The sequence below is a fragment of the Phaseolus vulgaris genome, chromosome 9 (genome assembly GCF_051622355.1).
Source record: "Phaseolus vulgaris cultivar YP4 chromosome 9, ASM5162235v1, whole genome shotgun sequence".
Taxonomy (NCBI): Eukaryota; Viridiplantae; Streptophyta; class Magnoliopsida; order Fabales; family Fabaceae; genus Phaseolus; species Phaseolus vulgaris.
Window position 1 is genome coordinate 38,612,302 of NC_143506.1, and position 18,267 is coordinate 38,630,568.

General features: G+C 28.6%; 1 protein-coding gene across 1 annotated transcript; it reads right to left on the bottom strand.

Moving 5' to 3' along the window:
* Positions 1-13,207: 13,207 nt before the first annotated feature.
* Positions 13,208-15,036, bottom strand: LOC137823030 (peroxidase 7). Its single transcript, XM_068628099.2, has 3 exons — positions 14,692-15,036; positions 14,080-14,422; positions 13,208-13,703 (listed from the first exon to the last, which is right to left on the bottom strand). The coding sequence occupies exons 1-3, from the start codon at positions 15,010-15,012 to the stop codon at positions 13,294-13,296; spliced, it is 1,074 nt and encodes a 357-aa protein (XP_068484200.1). The 5' UTR covers positions 15,013-15,036; the 3' UTR covers positions 13,208-13,293.
* Between the last annotated feature and the right edge of the window lie 3,231 nt (positions 15,037-18,267).

Genomic DNA, 18,267 nt, shown 5'->3' on the forward strand with positions numbered 1-18,267 from the left:
ATGGTGTTTCTCTTCTTTGCACCATCTTTTATGGAAGCTGATGTGGACAAGCTGCGATCTGAGACGGCCATAGCAAAGTGAAAAGCTAAGAGCAAAGAGAACAAGAGGGTGATCAAGGAAGTGGTAGAGGGAAAAGCTGCATCACCAGCCATGCAAAACGAAGTGCCTTCTACAAATCATCCAAGAAGTGTAAACACAGCTTATAAGAAGGACGACAAGATTTTAGTATCCTGAAATACCAGCAAAAAAAAAAACGATAAGGGTTGAGATTGTATATTGTGTATGTGAATGTGAAATGAGAAGGAAGATAATTTTTGTGGAGAAGATATCTAGGTTGTAGGGTTTTGTTGTATGGTAATGATAAAGAAGTTCAACTCAGAGAAAGAGAAAGAGAAAGAGAGTGCAGAAATATGAAAAGAGGAAAGGGGAGAGATTGGTGAGCTTCCTTTGACGGTGTGTTAATTGATTGTTAGGTACATAGCTTTATCAATATGTTCTGTCTTATTGAGCAAGGAAAACTAAAATACAAATGAAGATTTATCAGCAAAACTGCATTAAATATTTATATAATGCTTTTTTTTCATAAAAAAATGTATGTACTCTTTAAAACAATGTATTGTAACAATCATTATAAGTGTGTCATGATTGATAAATAACTTGAATACATGGTCGTGTATAAAGAAAACTTGATCAATGGCAATATAGGTTGAAGAAAAGTAGGATTGAAATATGGTGTAACTTTTTTCCTTGAGAAAAAAGTGTGTGTGAAACACAAGACTCTAAAAGGAAGAAAACTTGGTTAGCTTGGTGAGGAATCAGAAGCAAAGAGAGCCCCCACACACTACTGTTAAAGAAACGTTGGAATTGTGGGAAAAGCACACTTACCACACACAAAAAATAACACAGAAAGTAGTATCAATGTTGATGGTGAATGATGGTAATAAGTAATTGTCATTGGTTCAACAACAAAACTCCTCAATACTACTAATTATTTTAAAACCTGAGGATATTCATAGATATCCACAAAATTTTGGGGAAAAATTAAGTTTAATATAAAATGTAGTTAATGTATATTTCCTTTTATGTATTTTAAGGTTTTTTTTTTTAACTTTTTAAAAAACAATTTAAAAACTTATATTTTTTTATCAACAATAAATAATAAATAAATATAAATTATTTAAGGTCAGTCCATGGCATCAGTTCAAGTGTATCATCACAAGATTTTTTTTTAATCTTCTATACAAAAATAAAAAGCACAACACCTTAACAAACCACGAACACAATAAAAATTTACGTCTAAATAAAATTGTACTGTAAATATAATAAATTACAAAGAATTCATGGGTAATTTCTTTCATTTTTATAGTTAAAGTTAGTAACGTATATAAATCAAGGATATTTAAGTATTTTTTTATAGGTAACAAGTATCCACAAGTACAACTTATCTCCTTATAGTAGGAATAAAATAGGTTTAAAAATTTCACATCTACTTTATATTAATTTCAGATTTGATATACATATATTTGGGAGTGCGAAATGTAAGCATCCTATATTCTACCATAATTTATGACCTTTAATCTAGGTGTGAATGGATTTTTTTATAAAAAAAAATTGAACATGTATTTATAAATGTTTATGAACATATAAGAGTGTTTATGAAACTTAACATTCTTCATTTTATAAACTGAATTTATCAAAAATTGAGATGGATTTTAAATCTAAATTTAGTAATCAAATAAATCAACTTTTTCAACATGACTTGGTGGGAAATTTAACGGTGTTTGAATGTATAAGAAGAGACATTATTCTTGAATTTGTGTCTTGGTGGTGAAACAAACAAACATAAACAGTAGAAGATATTGAACTTTTATTTTTGTTTCTTTTTGGTAGCAGATAGAAGGGTTATAAGAAGGGAACTTTAGAGGTGTAAGCATTTAGAGTTTTACACTGTGAAGTTGGAAGGGTTGGAAAAAGAAAAACATCTCATTTCAACCTTCTATTGTTACCCATTTGGCTAATAAATTTGAAAAGGGTAGTAAAAGGGGTGAAAAGTAATACGTGCATGAGAAAAAACGCCAAAAGTGCAGTTCATTTAGAAAAGTAAAATGTATTATGCTTTTGAGTTCTGCATATTGCTGTATTTTCTAAAACATTAACTTGTTTCTTAGAAACCAGAGAACTTGTTTGTTATGATTATCAGTAATAATAATGATAATAAATAGCAGAATAAAGTAAACAGTGGGTAAAAGGAAAGCTGTGAAAGCGCTTTGGATTGCTTTTGTGAAAGCAGGAAGCAGTTCTTTAGTTATCTTTTTGGTTTCACAAACATTCTCTATCTATATATATAGTCACAAAGCATTTGGTTTATTCTTGGAAGTATACCGATTTATTTAATTTTAGTTAAATCATACAAGAAAATCATGAAATAAAAACCAATTTTAAAGACAAAAAATAATTAGTTGTTGTACTGGACCAGAGTATTGGGCTCAATGCTCGGGAATCGAACATCGGCGCCTATGTCAATTATGCCAGCTTGGTGGTCTGGTCAAGTTAATGGACCACGTAAGTGGATCTCAAGTATGAATGCGTTGAAGTTCATTCATATACTCAACGTGTATAAGACCTGGTTAGCGAAAAAGTGTGAGTGGTGTGTTTAGTACATTTGGGTCTAGCACAAGTAAAATATTATCTAGAAACACCTAAGTCCAAGAGCGTTAAGGTTTTAGGGATAAGTTGCATGATGAAATAGAAACCAATTTTTAGAGACCAAAATAATTAGTTGCAATAGTAACTAAATTAGATACCATTTTGGAAACTAAAACAAAAATTGGTTTCTAAATTAGTTTCTATTATTTTCTATTATTGTTAAATAGTTTCTAAATTGGTCTCTAATTAGCAACCAAGGTTTTAGAGACTAAATTTAGAAACTAAATAATTGGTAGATAAAACATTGGTTGCTAATTAGATACCAATTTAGAAACTATTTAACAATAATAGAAAATAATAGAAACTAATTTAGAAACCAATTTTTGTTTTAGTTTCTAAAATGTCTCTAATTTAGTTACTATTGCAACTAATTATTTTGGTTTCTAAAAATTGGTTTCTATTTGATGATTTTCTTGTAGTGGGTCCTCTAATGCTAGTACATGAGTTGGTATCCTGACGGCCATGCTGTTAATTATGCACTCCAAGAAGGAAAAATTCTGGAGGTTGTCGTACTAAGATTGTGTGCATTGTAACAGATTCTCCTCCCATCAAACTTACTTTCACTCAAGATAAGGTTATCGTGAGAGAGTGGTTGTTACAAGAAGTAACTTAAAAGTAGTCTATAAAAGGGACTTGAGATCCCTGATAAAGGTACACCGTTTTTAATACTGAAACTACTTACTTACTCATTGTTTCTATAAGCCATGTACTGACTTGATCGTCGGAGTGCAATCAACAGGTAGGACCCCTCTGTTTCAACGGAGCCATGTTTCAACACCCAAAGGAAAGAACAAATTCCAGTAGAGGCAAACAGAGTCACAACCTATTCCCAGAGTCTATCGGTGACCAGGTCAACCGACAAGAACAACAATTGCTATAGTGACTAAATTAGAAATCATTTTAGAGACTAAAGAAAATTTTGATTTCTAAATTAGTTTATATTATTGTTAAATAGTTTCTAAATTGATATCTAATTAACTACCGAAGTTTTAATTACCAATTATTTAGATTCTAAATTTGGTAGTAAAAACTTTAGTAGCTAATTAAATACCAATTTAGAAACTATTTAACAATAATAACAACTAATTTAGAAACCAAAAGTTTTGTTAGTTTTTAAAATGGTATCTAATTTAGTCACTATAACAATTAATTATTATTTTTATATAAAATTAGTTTCTATTTCATAATTTTCTTGTAATAATATATTTAAAATATATTAAAATTAAAAATATATATAAATCGTACGAAAAATTAGATAATATAAATTTTTCAATTCATTTAACCCGTATTCATATATTAGTACATGTCCAATCAAGTTTCTGTGTAACAATACTCTATTATATATATATATATATATATATATATATATATATATATATATATATATCCCTGCCACTAAGTTTAACTAGATAAAACTGTTGAAAATGTTCCTTATCTGGATTATGATACACATTACTTACCCCTATCAATTATCTCACATGTTCCACACTATACTAGTAGCCACAACATTTAGCATTGTTCTCCATGTAAAATGTTGTTATGAAGGTATAAAAAGATAAAAACTTGTGTTAACCCTATTCATCTAGTTCTGCAACTTGAAATAAGTCCACTTTATCCTATTGATTCATCCTCTTCTTCTTCTTTTCACATCCTAGTGTCCCATTTTTCCTATTTAGAGAATTTCTTGTTACCTTCTCTTAGAAAGATAATACTTTTGGTCTTTCTCACTTAAATCATAGTCTCCTTACACTACAAGAAAATTATTAAATAGAAACTAATTTTAGAAATAAAAAATGATTAGTTGCTATATTGACTATTAGAGATCATTTTTAAGACTAAAAAAAATATTGGTTTCTAAATTAGTTTCTATTATTAATAAATAGTTCTAAATTGATATCTAATTATACCAAGGTTTTTGCTACCAAAGTTAGAATCTAAATAATTGGTAGTTAAAACCTTGATAACTAATTAAATACCGATTTAGAACTATTTATCAATAATAAAAACTAATTTAGAAACCAATAATTTTTTTAGTCTCTAAAATGGTTTCTTATTTAGTCAATATAAACAAGTAATTATTTTTTGTCTCTAAAATTAATTTCTATTTAATGATTTTCTTGTAGTGTTACTTTTTTATTTTTTATTTTTTTTATAAAAAGTTTTCATGTTAGGCATCACTATGCTACTTGACATTTCAGCTAGGCTGACACCTCAAGTAACAACAATCATTTGTCATTACATGAAAAAAAATATTATTAAAAAAAAAATACAAAAATATGGGGGGATTAGACCAAAACTCATGCTAACAAAAATGATACATAGGTAGACTATACCTATTAATAAAGAATTATAAGAACAAAATAGATGGAAGCCTCTTATACCAATGAAAGGATTTTCTATGAATAAATCCTAAATTAGTCAACTTATCAGCACACGCATTCCCTTCACGAAAAATATAAGTAACCCTAAACCTGATTTTTCCACAGTAATTAACACAAGTATTTCATCGATTACGAAGCATCCAAAGAACATTTGTCCTAGCAGTAAACGCAGCACAAACCAAGGTAGAGTTACATTCTAGCCAGACATTAGTAAGACCCAACTTTTGAGCTTCCTCCAAAGCATATATAACTTCATAAAATTGCAGTCTGAACGTCAAGAAACGCAAAGAAAGCTCTAATAAAATCCCTCATACTCCCACGGAAAATACTTCCACAAGCGGCAAGACCTGGATAATCCCTAGCAGCCCCATCAGTGTTAATTTTAACCCAGCCGGGTGAAGGAAACTCCCATCTAACAAAAAGAGGACGTAGAACTTTACCAGTATGAGTGTTAATACAAGTTAAATCTTTAATAACCAAAATAGCCCACTAGACAAGTTAAATCTTTAATAACCAAAATAGCCTTATAAACCTCAATCTTATCCTGAAAACGAGTATAATTTTTCATATGTCATATCATCCAAATAGAAAAAGTTATCACAACTAGCTTAACCAATTTAACCAACGGACTACCATCACTCTTAATAAAAGAAAGAAGATTATCCTTATTAGAGAAATCATAAGTAGGAACAATGTGTCGAACCCAACTCCAAATACGCAAAGCATTAGCACATTCAAAAAATAAATGTTGAATAGATTCCTCGTGTTATTTACCCATGGTTTTTTAGTTTTGAGTGCCCAATTTCGTATGCCCACTACAAGAAAAACAGAGATTAGCCATCATAGTTAAGCATCGACTAAGAATGAGACGCAAATAGAATGGACCAAACAGATGTTAGACGGATCCAAAATAAGTAGTATGAGTCAAACTCATTTTAATACATCAACCAAGTCAACACACATAAAATTAATTTCTTTTAATTATTTTTAAAGAATAATGTGAGTCAAATTCGACCTAAGTGAATCTACCAATTCTATTTTATTATTTTCTTGAAGTGGTCGTTCTTATAAGTTGGGTAATTGGTTGAGAAATTTGACTAATAAAATTGTGTTTTAAGTAGCATGTGGCTTGAGGACCCCATAATAAGGAGGTTTATTGGAAGTTGTCTTGCAAGAAAAGAACCGCGAATGTGTTTCATCTCACACAACAAAAAGACAACAAGTTATGATAACAAGTTTCTAATCTTCGCACTTTTGGCCCAAAATTTGAAATCATGATCAAATTTATTATGCTGCTCATCTTCTAAACAAGCAAAGCAAATGCGACCCAATAATTACAATAAATCTGTGTCAATAGTGTTATCTTAAAAAATGTGATGTTAGATTTTATTTATTCAGAGGATATATGATTATATGTCTAAAAATATTGTTTTATCAAAATATGTTTTTGCTAAAGACCTCATTTTTTTGTGGGGTTCTCCTTCGTTCCCCTAACACTATTCATCACTATAGCTTCTGCCCACATGCCTTCACTGTCTAGAAATATTATGAGTCTTGAGTACACACCTTTTTATTTTTTAATATTTTAATATTTTTAAAAGAAAACTATTCTCCTATCTTCCTCTTGAGTCTATGAACTTTTTTACTTTATTGTGATCTTCACCTCTGAAAAAATCATGATCACAGCATTCAAATATTCAAACTCTAAAGTTTTACTCACCTAATGATATAAGATGCTTAGGTTTTTCACATGATTTGCACTTCGTATTGCATGGTTGTTGATGCTGCATTCCCTTTTACATCAACATGACCAACTTCTTCTGCATTACACTTAACTATATATGAAACATCATGAGATGGTGCCAAAACGAGGAACATCATCATGCATATCTACTTCACCAATAGAAGCCAATTTGCACAAAATACAAAGACAATTTTTTTTATAAAAAAAATAATAATTAATGGAAGTATTTCAGGATATCTCAACCTTATACAAGACACCAAAAAACACCATCACACAAAACTCTCAAGAACTTTGTCACTCGCATAACTAATAACTAACCTGTGTTTCTATTAATTGACCTCATACAAACAAGTGGTTCAAGACAACAACAGAGTAAGAAAAACATATTAGTTTAACCTTCGCAGTTACCACGACCAAACCTTCAATTGTGCTATCGTGAAAATTTCATTGTAATCTAAACTTTCATTCCTAAAAATCTTCTCATTCCTTTGTTTTCACAATTCTCCTATGACTGTTTGTTGGAGATCCCACATCGACTAGAGATTAGAGCCTTTCATAGTATATAAGTGGGTGCAAACCTAGCCGGTTTATTGTGCTTAAAGGAAAGTTTAGCCTTGTCTGTTTAGTTCTGAGACAAATACTACAATTATTATGAATGAAAATGAGATTTTTACTGATAGGATAGGTAGTAAGGAAGATGCAAGTTGTAGACATGCCGGAGAAAGATGTCCGAGGTGCTTGTGCCATAAATCAAGGTGGTGACATGTAGTATGTGTTATGGCAAGCATACCTGCAGCGCTAACAAATGTCACTTTTACGTGTTGAGCGAGTAAATAGCCAAATTTGTTCGATGGTAAAGTCTTGTACGAAATTTCTATCGAACTCGTTACTGATGCATTCTTTACCAAACATGATCTCTTATTTAGCGGATAAAAATGGAGAGACTATGAGTAGAAAAAATCAGATATTATTTACAACTACTTTTCTTAATCATTCTAATAAACCTTCGATGCAAAACCCACCCACACATAACATTTTCACATTTTCACAAAAAAACAAACCAGATATGACATGAAAAGAAACTGCCACAATTTCCCTGATGAACTGCAGCAAGGTCTAAGTAGAGAATGCTGTAATGATAAACTACTGTTGCAATCATGAAACACGATCTTCAATGTTCGTGTGCATCAGTTTGGTTCAAACTACGCTCATTTCCATCTTTATATTAATTAGTTTACCTAACAAAAAGAAGAAAAAAAAACGTTTATTTTGTTCTTGAGATTTTTCTGGAAAGAGTAACTTAATTTTTCTTCCTCCTTCTTTTTTGATATACTTACAAAGGGTTAGTTTGGAGTCTAGGGCTTCAAAGCAGATTAGTTCATTTTTGTTTGACGCTGAAATCTTGATGACGTACATTCAACAGGAAGATAGATATTTGTATGTGAGATTCTAGTTCAAGTAATGATTATGTTTAGGTGTATAATTGATGCTTTTCAGAATCGCCATCATATTATGGTGCCCCATATGTTTACATATCTAAATGCATAACTTTCTTCCAACTCACCATTTTATTTGTTCACAATTTCAATAATCAGTGTTTTTTATTCATTAAATCAAACATTATATTGGTTTATTTGTTTCCTTATTGGTGAATTTTATAAATATTTAACTTTTTGTGCTTCACACATCTCAAACTATGTTATAAACATGCAATTTTGTTTTTTCACAAGTTTTTTTTTATGCAAACCAATTTTTAATATTTAAATTAATTTCTATTATTGATAAATAATTTTTAAATTAATATTTAATAGTTTTAACTATGAACTTTAGAATTTAAATAATTAAATATTAATTTAAAAACTATTTATTAATAATAGATATTAATTTAAATACTAAAAATATTATAAGTTTATAAAATAGTATTTAATTTAATAAATATAAAAATTAATTAATTTTTATTTAATAATTTTTTAATTTATTTAATGATTTTTTTAGTAGTATTTATTATGTGTAATAATAACAATATAAAGATAATTAATATACTTTATGCAATTATTGGAAGTGTTTTAGGAATATACCCTATCAATCACTTCTAGTCCTTAGAAAGATAGTCACTACAAGAAAATCATGAAATAGAAACCAATTTTTAGAAACCAAAGTAATTAGTTGCAATAGTAACTAAATTAGGGACCATTTTAGAAACTAAAAAAAAATTTGGTTTCTAAATTAGTTTCTATTATTTTCTATTATTGTGAAATAGTTTCTAAATTGGTATCTAATTAGCAACCAAGGTTTTAGAGACTAAATTTAGAAACTAAATAATTGGTATCTAAAACCTTAGTTGTTAATTAGATACCAATTGGTTCCTATGTGTGCAGGCTTTAATTGCATTTTTGTGATGATCAAATTATTTAAATGGTGATATGAGAAGGTTATTTCTGTCAATTTTCTGTTAAGGACACCTCATGTCAACGTCCTGGTCCAATTCAAACTATGAAAGAATGTGGGAAACACTTAACATTCCAATTCCAATGTCATTTGCTTTTTTTTAATTCTTTTTTTTCCGTCTATTTTCTGTTTCTATATATTTATATAAAGATGAAACCGTATTTTTCGATATCTCTTGTAAAAAAATTTAAAACAGAAAAAAATTTCAAATAAAGTGACACTTTATTATAATAAAAACAAAAAGAAAAACAAATTACATGTAAAGCTTTCTGAACTTTTCCTATTAGACAGAGTAAAAATAAGGAAAACGGGGGTTAAAGAATAAAATGAAGATGAAATATCCAAAAACAAAAGAGCATTTTGGTTTAACTTAATTCTGGAAAATAGTTTATAAAATAAAAATTACATTTTTATTTTTTTTATCGGTAATAAAAAATTAATAAATATGAGTCATTTTAGGAGTTGTTCAACCATTATACATAATGACAACCTTAATTGCTCTTGGTAGACATACTCCCATGTATGGCTATACAAAATACTCATAACTTAACCCAAAGAAAGTCACCTGACATACTAAGTAAATATCTTACAAGATCATCCTAATACAAACCATCGGATCAATGCACCAATCAGAAAAGAAAAAAAAGCGCAGACTGTGACTTGGATGAAACTCAAGACCAAGTATTTAATTGAACCAACGCCAAAATTTCTAGTACATATACTATTCCCCTTTAAAAATAATCCTATTTTTGTGCCTCCAAGTTGTTCTGATACGCAAATATCCTACATTTCTTTATATGAAATAATTTTGTTATGTCTAATAAGTGTTGTTCTTATAAGCAAATATAGTCTTACATTATTCAGTCGACAAAAACAGTTTAAATACATTTTTTTTATCTTTTCTCTTAATTTACTGAAACGTCTTTTAAAAATAAAATTGTTACATCAATCTTTAAAATGAACGATAACTGATAAAATTGTTACATAGTTTATCAAAGGGAGAGTAGAATTTATAAAAAAAAATGCAAAAAGGATGAATATTAATTCTGAATTTTTGAAAATATGATAATGAGTTTCTCTGCAAGTCTCATGGTACCAATTGTCTCCTTCTTTCAAAACTGAAGCAAACAATTACAGGTTGACTATTTGTGTCTGTATTTATAAATATAAAATCCAGTGTCTCCTTTCCTCTTGTTGGATAGTGGTGTTACCATATAATTATATATCTAGGGTCAATCACAAACCCTCCTTAATTTATTTTAGGAGATAGTTTAATTTTCTATGTTGTAAACTTTTATTATTCACCGATTAAAACTACATCTAAATATTTAAATAATAAAACTTACAAGTTCTTCATTAAATTACAATAAGACGAGGTTTTTTAAGAAAAAAGTAATTTCATTGTGAAAATTCATCTCCGGTTATCGTATATAGTAAGGCATATTTTCAAACATTACTGGAAGAAAGATGAAGGAAGGTTGATAAGTTAGAAGCTCAAAAATTTGTAAAACTGAACAAATCAAATTAAAAAAAAAAAAAACTTATAATTAAATTGAATTGAACATTTTTTGTTTTAGTTCTTGCAGTTCACATAAATTTAGATTGGAACGTCTGTGAACTTATTGACTAATCTATATATTCTTTAAAATAATAATAATAATATTAAAAAAGTAATATTATTTTTTAAAAACATACATATATGTATTATAATTTATATTTATTTATAAATAATTATATCTAAAATTAAATCTAATAATATTTATTTTATTATTATTTTTTAATTTTTTTAAAAGGAATTAAAATAGTAGATTAACCCCTTGAGCTAACATAAAATTTAACGAAATAACAGAATTATAGTTCTTTGAAAAAACTAACTAAACTAATCAGATATAAAAAAAAGTTTAATAACCTTTTTCGTCCCTATATTTATAGCCAATAGTCAATTTGGTACAGTGGTTTTTAAAAAATTCAATTTGGTCCCTAAGTTTTTTAAAATGTATTCAAAATGGTCCTTTCTGATAAATATCGCCAAACGGCGTTAAGTGGTGCTTATGTGGCAGACACATGTAAGTTACGTGGATTGTGCTTACATCACTTTGGTGAATACTGAATTAGGGTTTAGGTTATTCAAATTGGGGATTTCGAATTTCTGATTTAGGGTTTCTGATACGAGGATTGCGTCCCTGGTTGGATTCTGTGGTGCGCTTCCCTGCTTCGATTCCATTCGGAGGTGTGCTCCCCTCATTCGATTCTGTGGTGCGATCGTGAGGGGAGCACACCTCCGAATGGAATCGAAGCAGGGAAGCGCACCACAGAATCCAACCAGGGGAGCAATCCTCGTATTAGAAACCCTAAATCAGAAATTCGAAATCCCCAATTTGAATAACCTAAACCCTAATTCAGTATTCACCAAAGTGATGTAAGCACAATCCACGTAACTTACATGTGTCTGCCACATAAGCACCACTTAACGCCGTTTGGTGATATTTAACAGAAAGGACCATTTTGAATACATTTTAAAAAACTTAGGGACCAAATTGAATTTTTTAAAAACCACTGTACCAAATTGACTATTGACTATAAATATAGGGACGAAAAAGGTAATTAAACCTAAAAAAAACTATGACTTATTAAAACCTATTTGACAGTTATAGAAATTACAATACCTTGTTTTTTTTATCAACAATAAAAATTAATAAATATGTTGTAAAATTACTTTGTGTTTGGCTTATGTCTAGGCTTATGTGGTGTTATAAGATTGTGGTTATTTGGATACAAAGATGAGGGTAGTGTGAATGATGTAATGTTATGGATCTTATAACTGGGTTGGAATTCTATTAGATTGGGATGTAAGGCTGATAAGCTGGTTAAGGTTATATGTTTTTTTATATAAGGATTAGGATACCCTAAAGAACTCTATCTAATTTTTTTAATTTTTTGCTGATACAAATAAATAAATACACTTTAGGGACGTCGCAACCCTCATACAACGTAGAAACATAAACCACTTAAAAATCCACAACAAATCGAGAAAAAAATCCAACTAGATCCTAGGAGAAATCGACCACATTAAAATTACCTTCTAGGAAAATTTGTTCGATATCCAAAAAGTGCTTGACAACAGGTGGACAAGTAGAAAATATTGGAATAAACCAAAAAAAAATTAGGTAGAGTAAAATCAAAATGTTGACTAAATAAACATCCTATAGTAAGAGGAGTAATTATGAGTAGAACATTGTTAAACATAACAAAAATATCCAACCACTACATAAAACATGTCTCCTTAAATATTATTGTACCTTATATTAGATTGGCGATTTAAATGAAACTATAATCCTAACATATACATGAGATAGTTTCTGTTAACTTTTCGTTAATTCCTTTTACTCAATTTTTACTTTTTTAATATCTTATACATTATAACTGATTATTTTTTTAAAATCACTTTATTTAATTTTTATTTTTCAATATAATGGTTGCAATGCTTATTTTCATATATAATTAATATATGAGTTACGTTAATAAAAAAACCGAAAATAGTCAATTAGAGATATATTACGAAATGAACTTCAAGCCTAATTCAACTCCATAAAATCAGGCTCATGAGGTTGAGGTTTGCACTTATGAGTAGTCCGATAGGCCCAACAAAGACTTACTAGGATATGATCGAAAATGACTCTGATCGAAAATAGTCGACTAGAGATATATTACGAAGAGGACTTTAAGCCTAACTCAACCCCATAAAACCAGCTCGAAAATGACTTTGATACCATATTACGAAGTGAACTTTAAGTTTAACTCAACCCCATAAAATCGACTCAACAGGTTGAGTTTTGCACCCACTTATACACAATGAAATGTCCTCATCTCTAGTCGATATGGGATCTCCATCAAGATAGAATAAATAAAATGAAAGGAAGAGAAACCATAAACAAAATAAGTGGAGATTAATTGATGAAACAATTTGCAAAGCATTAGCATGCAGAAAAGAAGAAAGTGGGAAGAAATGATAAATCAATAAGCATTAACAAAATTGCAATTGGTCCTGATTTCTCCTTCTTCATCTTGGTCAGTGAGAACATCAACAAGGCCAAGCTTTCCCATAGACACTGCAAATTGGTGCTGAAAAACAGAATGTGTGGAAGTGAATGCTGAAACAAGAGGTGCAGTCCTTGGATCTGAGTATAGCAACTGATCAGTCGATAACAACCCTTTTTTCTTCTTCAGATTTATGTAGTACACATTGTCAAAAGTCTTTGGTGTTGTAGCATCAAGATCCACATATTCTGAGGCCCATCTACACTTCCTTTGCAAGAAATCAAGATACTTGGGATCTAAGCTTGGGTCTGGTTTTCCTGTTCCTTTGTAATTGTATAGCCTATACTGAATAGACCCACATGAAGTCCTTCCAATAGTATGAGCCCCTAACATCATCATCACATACATAAACCTATCATAAGATTGCATGCATACTTACAACAAACTATACAAGTTGAATTAGTAAAACATGTTAACTTTAGTATTTTGCTTTTGACCTTACATACCATATAAATTATGAAAGAATAAGGTTAAAAATACACCTTCTTATTCATTACAAATGTTGATATAGAAACCTGCTTTATAAGCAGCTTTATGAGTTTCAGTTAGACTTAAATCTAAGTCTTAATATGGTATCAGAGTTATTTAAAGTATACCATAACAAAGTAGACATCTTTCATACTTTACCTAACAATTTATGATTAACTGATAGAACCAAGATATTGTACTTATAAATGCTTCATTTGGTTTTTTTTTTTTTACCTGAGAGAGCAACCAAGTCAAGCACAGTCATGCCCCTGGACTGGAAAAACTCAATCATGGAAGTGATGTTTTCATGACCCGTAGGAACCAAAGCTGCTTCCTCAGCAAGGGATACCTTCCCATCTCTCCTACCATAAGGAACGTCCCAATAAGGTCCACCTACCTCAAACGTGGCATCCCTTGCAGCAGCAGTGAGAATGTCAGCACAAGACACAGTCTTGGGGCATTGTTTCTCTAACTCTGCCTTGATATCATCCACCACTTCAAACCCTCTCAGTGTCTTGCTAACTTTTGCTGTCCTCTCACTTCCATCATTCTTCAACAGAATAGACCCATCACATCCCTGCATTCATTCAAACAATGTTATTGTTTCAGTAAAACGCTTTTTCAATCTCAAATAATGGATAATATGTTATGTACTTCTCTCGTGTGTGACTGTTTTAACTCTTATATAAATATCAAAGTCGATCTAATCTATTCCATAATAGCATAAAATTTCCAAATTGGTACCTATAACTAAAAAAGGCCTATGCTACACAATCTCATCCACCATTTCCTATACAAAACAGAATTATGCAGCAGAAAAAGGCTAGGGTAATAGATGTTATGTACCCTGACAGAGCAATCATGGAAGTGGAGCCTCATGAGACTAGCTGCTAAAGTGTAGTCCTCCTTGATCCATTCTTTGACTTTGTTGTGTAGGATGGACTCAAACTGGGGGCATGTTTTACGGTAGTAACCAAAGGATAGAAGGTTATCAAATGTGGTTTCATCTAATGTTGGTACTTGAAGAGAGAAGACAGTGTCACTTCTTGAGGTTGTGTAGGAAGAGGAAGATTTATAGTCAGAGTTTTCATAATAAGGATCTGCTGAGGCTGAAATGATGCACAAAACCAGAAGAAGAAGAAACAATGGGATGGAAGAGTTGGACATGTTCTCTCTTTCCCAGATGTTGATGATAGGTGTGACATGGGTGATTGGTGAGTAGTATATATATATAGAGAAGAAGAGTTGAAACAAACGTGGGAAGCACAAAATGGAGCACACATGACATGCTAGCATGTTCCCTTGTTCACCTCAAAATCTACCACAACTCTTCCATACTTTATCTCTCTCCTATTATTTTTATATGCCTAGGGCATAATTCATTAAAATAATACTGGTAACCCATTTTTTATATAGTCAAACACCTTTATTATGTATATTGGTTAATATTTATTAAGAATTGTTCAATTATGTGATTATTAGGATTTGTTAATGTTATTGTTAATTATTGATTTTATTTTTAATTTTATTATAATTTTGTGGATTGTAATTTTCTTATTTTTTTAACAAGTGTATTTTTACAAAATTTTGTATATGGATTGGGTATTCCGTTTTATTTATATATATTTTTTTAAGAAAAAAGTATTACTCTTTATTTAACAAAACTTACGTGTTCATTCAAGATTTTTAAAAAATTGTATTTAACAATACATAATGCATTATATCATTACTAGAAGAAAATCATCAGATAAAAATTGATCACAACACGAAAATCATCAGATAAAAATTAGATTACAAAAAAATCATTAAATAAAAATTAATTTTAGAGACCAAAATAATTAATTACTATTTGAGTAAATTAAAGTAAATTAGAGTCCATTTTATAAATCAACAAAAATTATTGGTGTATAAATTAGTTTATATTATTAATAAAAAATTATAAAATAGGTTCTAAATTGGTATTTAACCCTTAACTACCAAAGTTTTAGCTAGTTATTATTTTATATTCTAAATTAGTCTCTATTAATATTTTAGAGACCAATTTAGAATCTAAAATATTAGTAAATAAAATCTAAGTATCTAATTTAGATACCAATCTAAAAACTATTTTATAAATTTTTATTAATAATATAAACCACTTTAGATATCAGTAATTTTCTAGTCTCTAAATTAGTATTTAATTTAGTTAATATAGTGACTAATTATTTTTTCTCTAAATTTGATTGTTATTTAATAATTTTTTTATAGTTATATTTATTAAGAATTATAAAATTATGTGGTATTACTTTTTATTTAATAAATCTTATGTGTTCATTCAATGTTTTTTAGAAAATTGTATTTAACAATGCATAATGCATTAGATATAGTATAATATATGTTAAGTTTAAAAAAATTCTTAATCTTGTAAGAACTTTGTTTGTTAGGTATAATATATGCATTAGATATTTTTTAACACAAAACTATGTTTGTAAGGAATAAAACTTTTAAACTTGTATATTAATAATTGATTTTTTTAAATACTGGTAATATTCATGGGAAAGAAAATTATAGGCACATTGTATTAAACTATTTATTGTGATAGTACTGTAATGGTTGACTTTGACCAAATGTTTAGTATTTATTTCTTCTTTTAAGTTTTTGCTTTCTCTCTTTCAAATTACTTTCTTAAAAAGTTGTCATTAAATATGGCAAGAAAGAATAAGAAGAAAAGAGAAGGGCAAACTGATTGTGATTCAATATTTTTAACTTTTAAATAAGTTTAATTGCACATTTTACTACTCGATTATTACTATTTCGTGAATTTTATCATTTAAGTTTATTTTTTTCCCATAATTTACCTTATCTTTATATTTTACTTTCTTGCATTTTGCTCAATCATTCATTTCTCTTAATTGACTGATGATATAACACTGACTTATTAATATACATGTCGTTGATGTGAAATTAACGTATCCATATATAATCAAAGAAAAAATGTACAAAATTTTCAAAATAAATAGTAAAATGTAATTTTTTAAATTAAAGAGATAAAATACATAAAAATAATAATTAATAATTAAATTTAAAATAGTAAACACCAGTTAAGAGATTCAGCCCTTTTCTAATATTGACTTAGTATTAGTAATATACGGAATGTTCACATGAATCGATGCGTGACATTATTGTATTGATATATAATTAACGAAAAACAAATATGAATTTTATAGAATAAAATAATAAGATGTACAAAAAAATAAATTAAAAGAATAAATACATAAAAATTAATTCATATATAATTAAATAAAAAGATGTTTTTATTAGTAAAAAATTAATAAAATTAAAAAGAAACAGAGTATCACAAATAAACCAAACTTACCACCTAATTTATAAGATCAGAAATTCATTACAAACACCACAAAAAAGAAAATATATATATGAACAGCAACAGCACCTGCTTAACAAATTAAGAACTTCGATTCCTCTCTATACTACAACTCTCCAATTAACTCATTTTGATAATTTCATTAATAAATAAAAAATAATTTTAAATATTATATTATTACATTTGTTAATTGCACATTAAACCTCTTAAAATATGAATTTTGAAAATGAATTAAAAGAAGTCACTTATATTATAATATAATATTATATATAAGTTAAAATTACAAGAATTATCTTAAAAATCATGGTTATGTTATATAAAGATGAATCCCACAATTAATATATGTTCCGAAAATATTTTTGAAAGAACAATCCAGAAGTCATTTTTAAAAGGGTAATATAGTCTTCTTAAAAAATGGGGTGCAAGAAGAAATTTATTAAGGTGCAGAAATAAACAGCCTTCTTTTTGGATGCAATGCAATAAGTTTATTTTCCCTTTTTTTCTCTTATAACTTCATTTTTTTTCCTTTCGCTGAAGACATTGCCTACACTTTATCAACTGCTGTATTAGTTTCGTTTTTCCTTTTGGAAGCAGAAATTGTATTATTTTAAATAAGATATTCAACTTTTAATTATTTATAAAAGTGGTGACGAAGAAAATTTATAACTTTGACATTATTTTGCATAGATACATTTTTTTTCTTTTGTTTACTTTATAATGATAAATAATTGCTGATAAAAATGATAAATATATACATGCTTTGTTATTTGGTTTATGTTATTTAATTTTATACATGCTTAATCTCTCAAAAACCATATTATTTGTTACATTCTTTAACAATTTTATTTTACATTGTTTTTTCTTTTTATTTACTTTATATATATATGGTGATTATTATTAATTTAACCTTAATTTAGTTTTTTTTTCTTGTGATAGTTATAAACATGTCATAAAATCTTGTAAAAATGGAATTTGTAGCTATTGGTATAGTAGGTGAATCATTTATCTTCACATTAGATGTGAAAAACATTTAGATGCAATTAAAACCATTTAAAAGAAAG

What these genes read in the sequence shown, in the direction of transcription:
- LOC137823030 (XM_068628099.2), bottom strand. Translation starts at nt 15,012, where the DNA reads ATGTCCAACTCTTCCATCCCATTGTTTCTTCTTCTTCTGGTTTTGTGC. An exon ending in TCCATGATTGCTCTGTCAGG is followed by an intron (nt 14,423 to 14,691) that starts GTACATAACATC and finishes GAATGAATGCAG; the next exon opens with GGATGTGATGGGTCTATTCT. An exon ending in TGACTTGGTTGCTCTCTCAG is followed by an intron (nt 13,704 to 14,079) that starts GTAAAAAAAAAA and finishes TGATGATGTTAG; the next exon opens with GGGCTCATACTATTGGAAGG.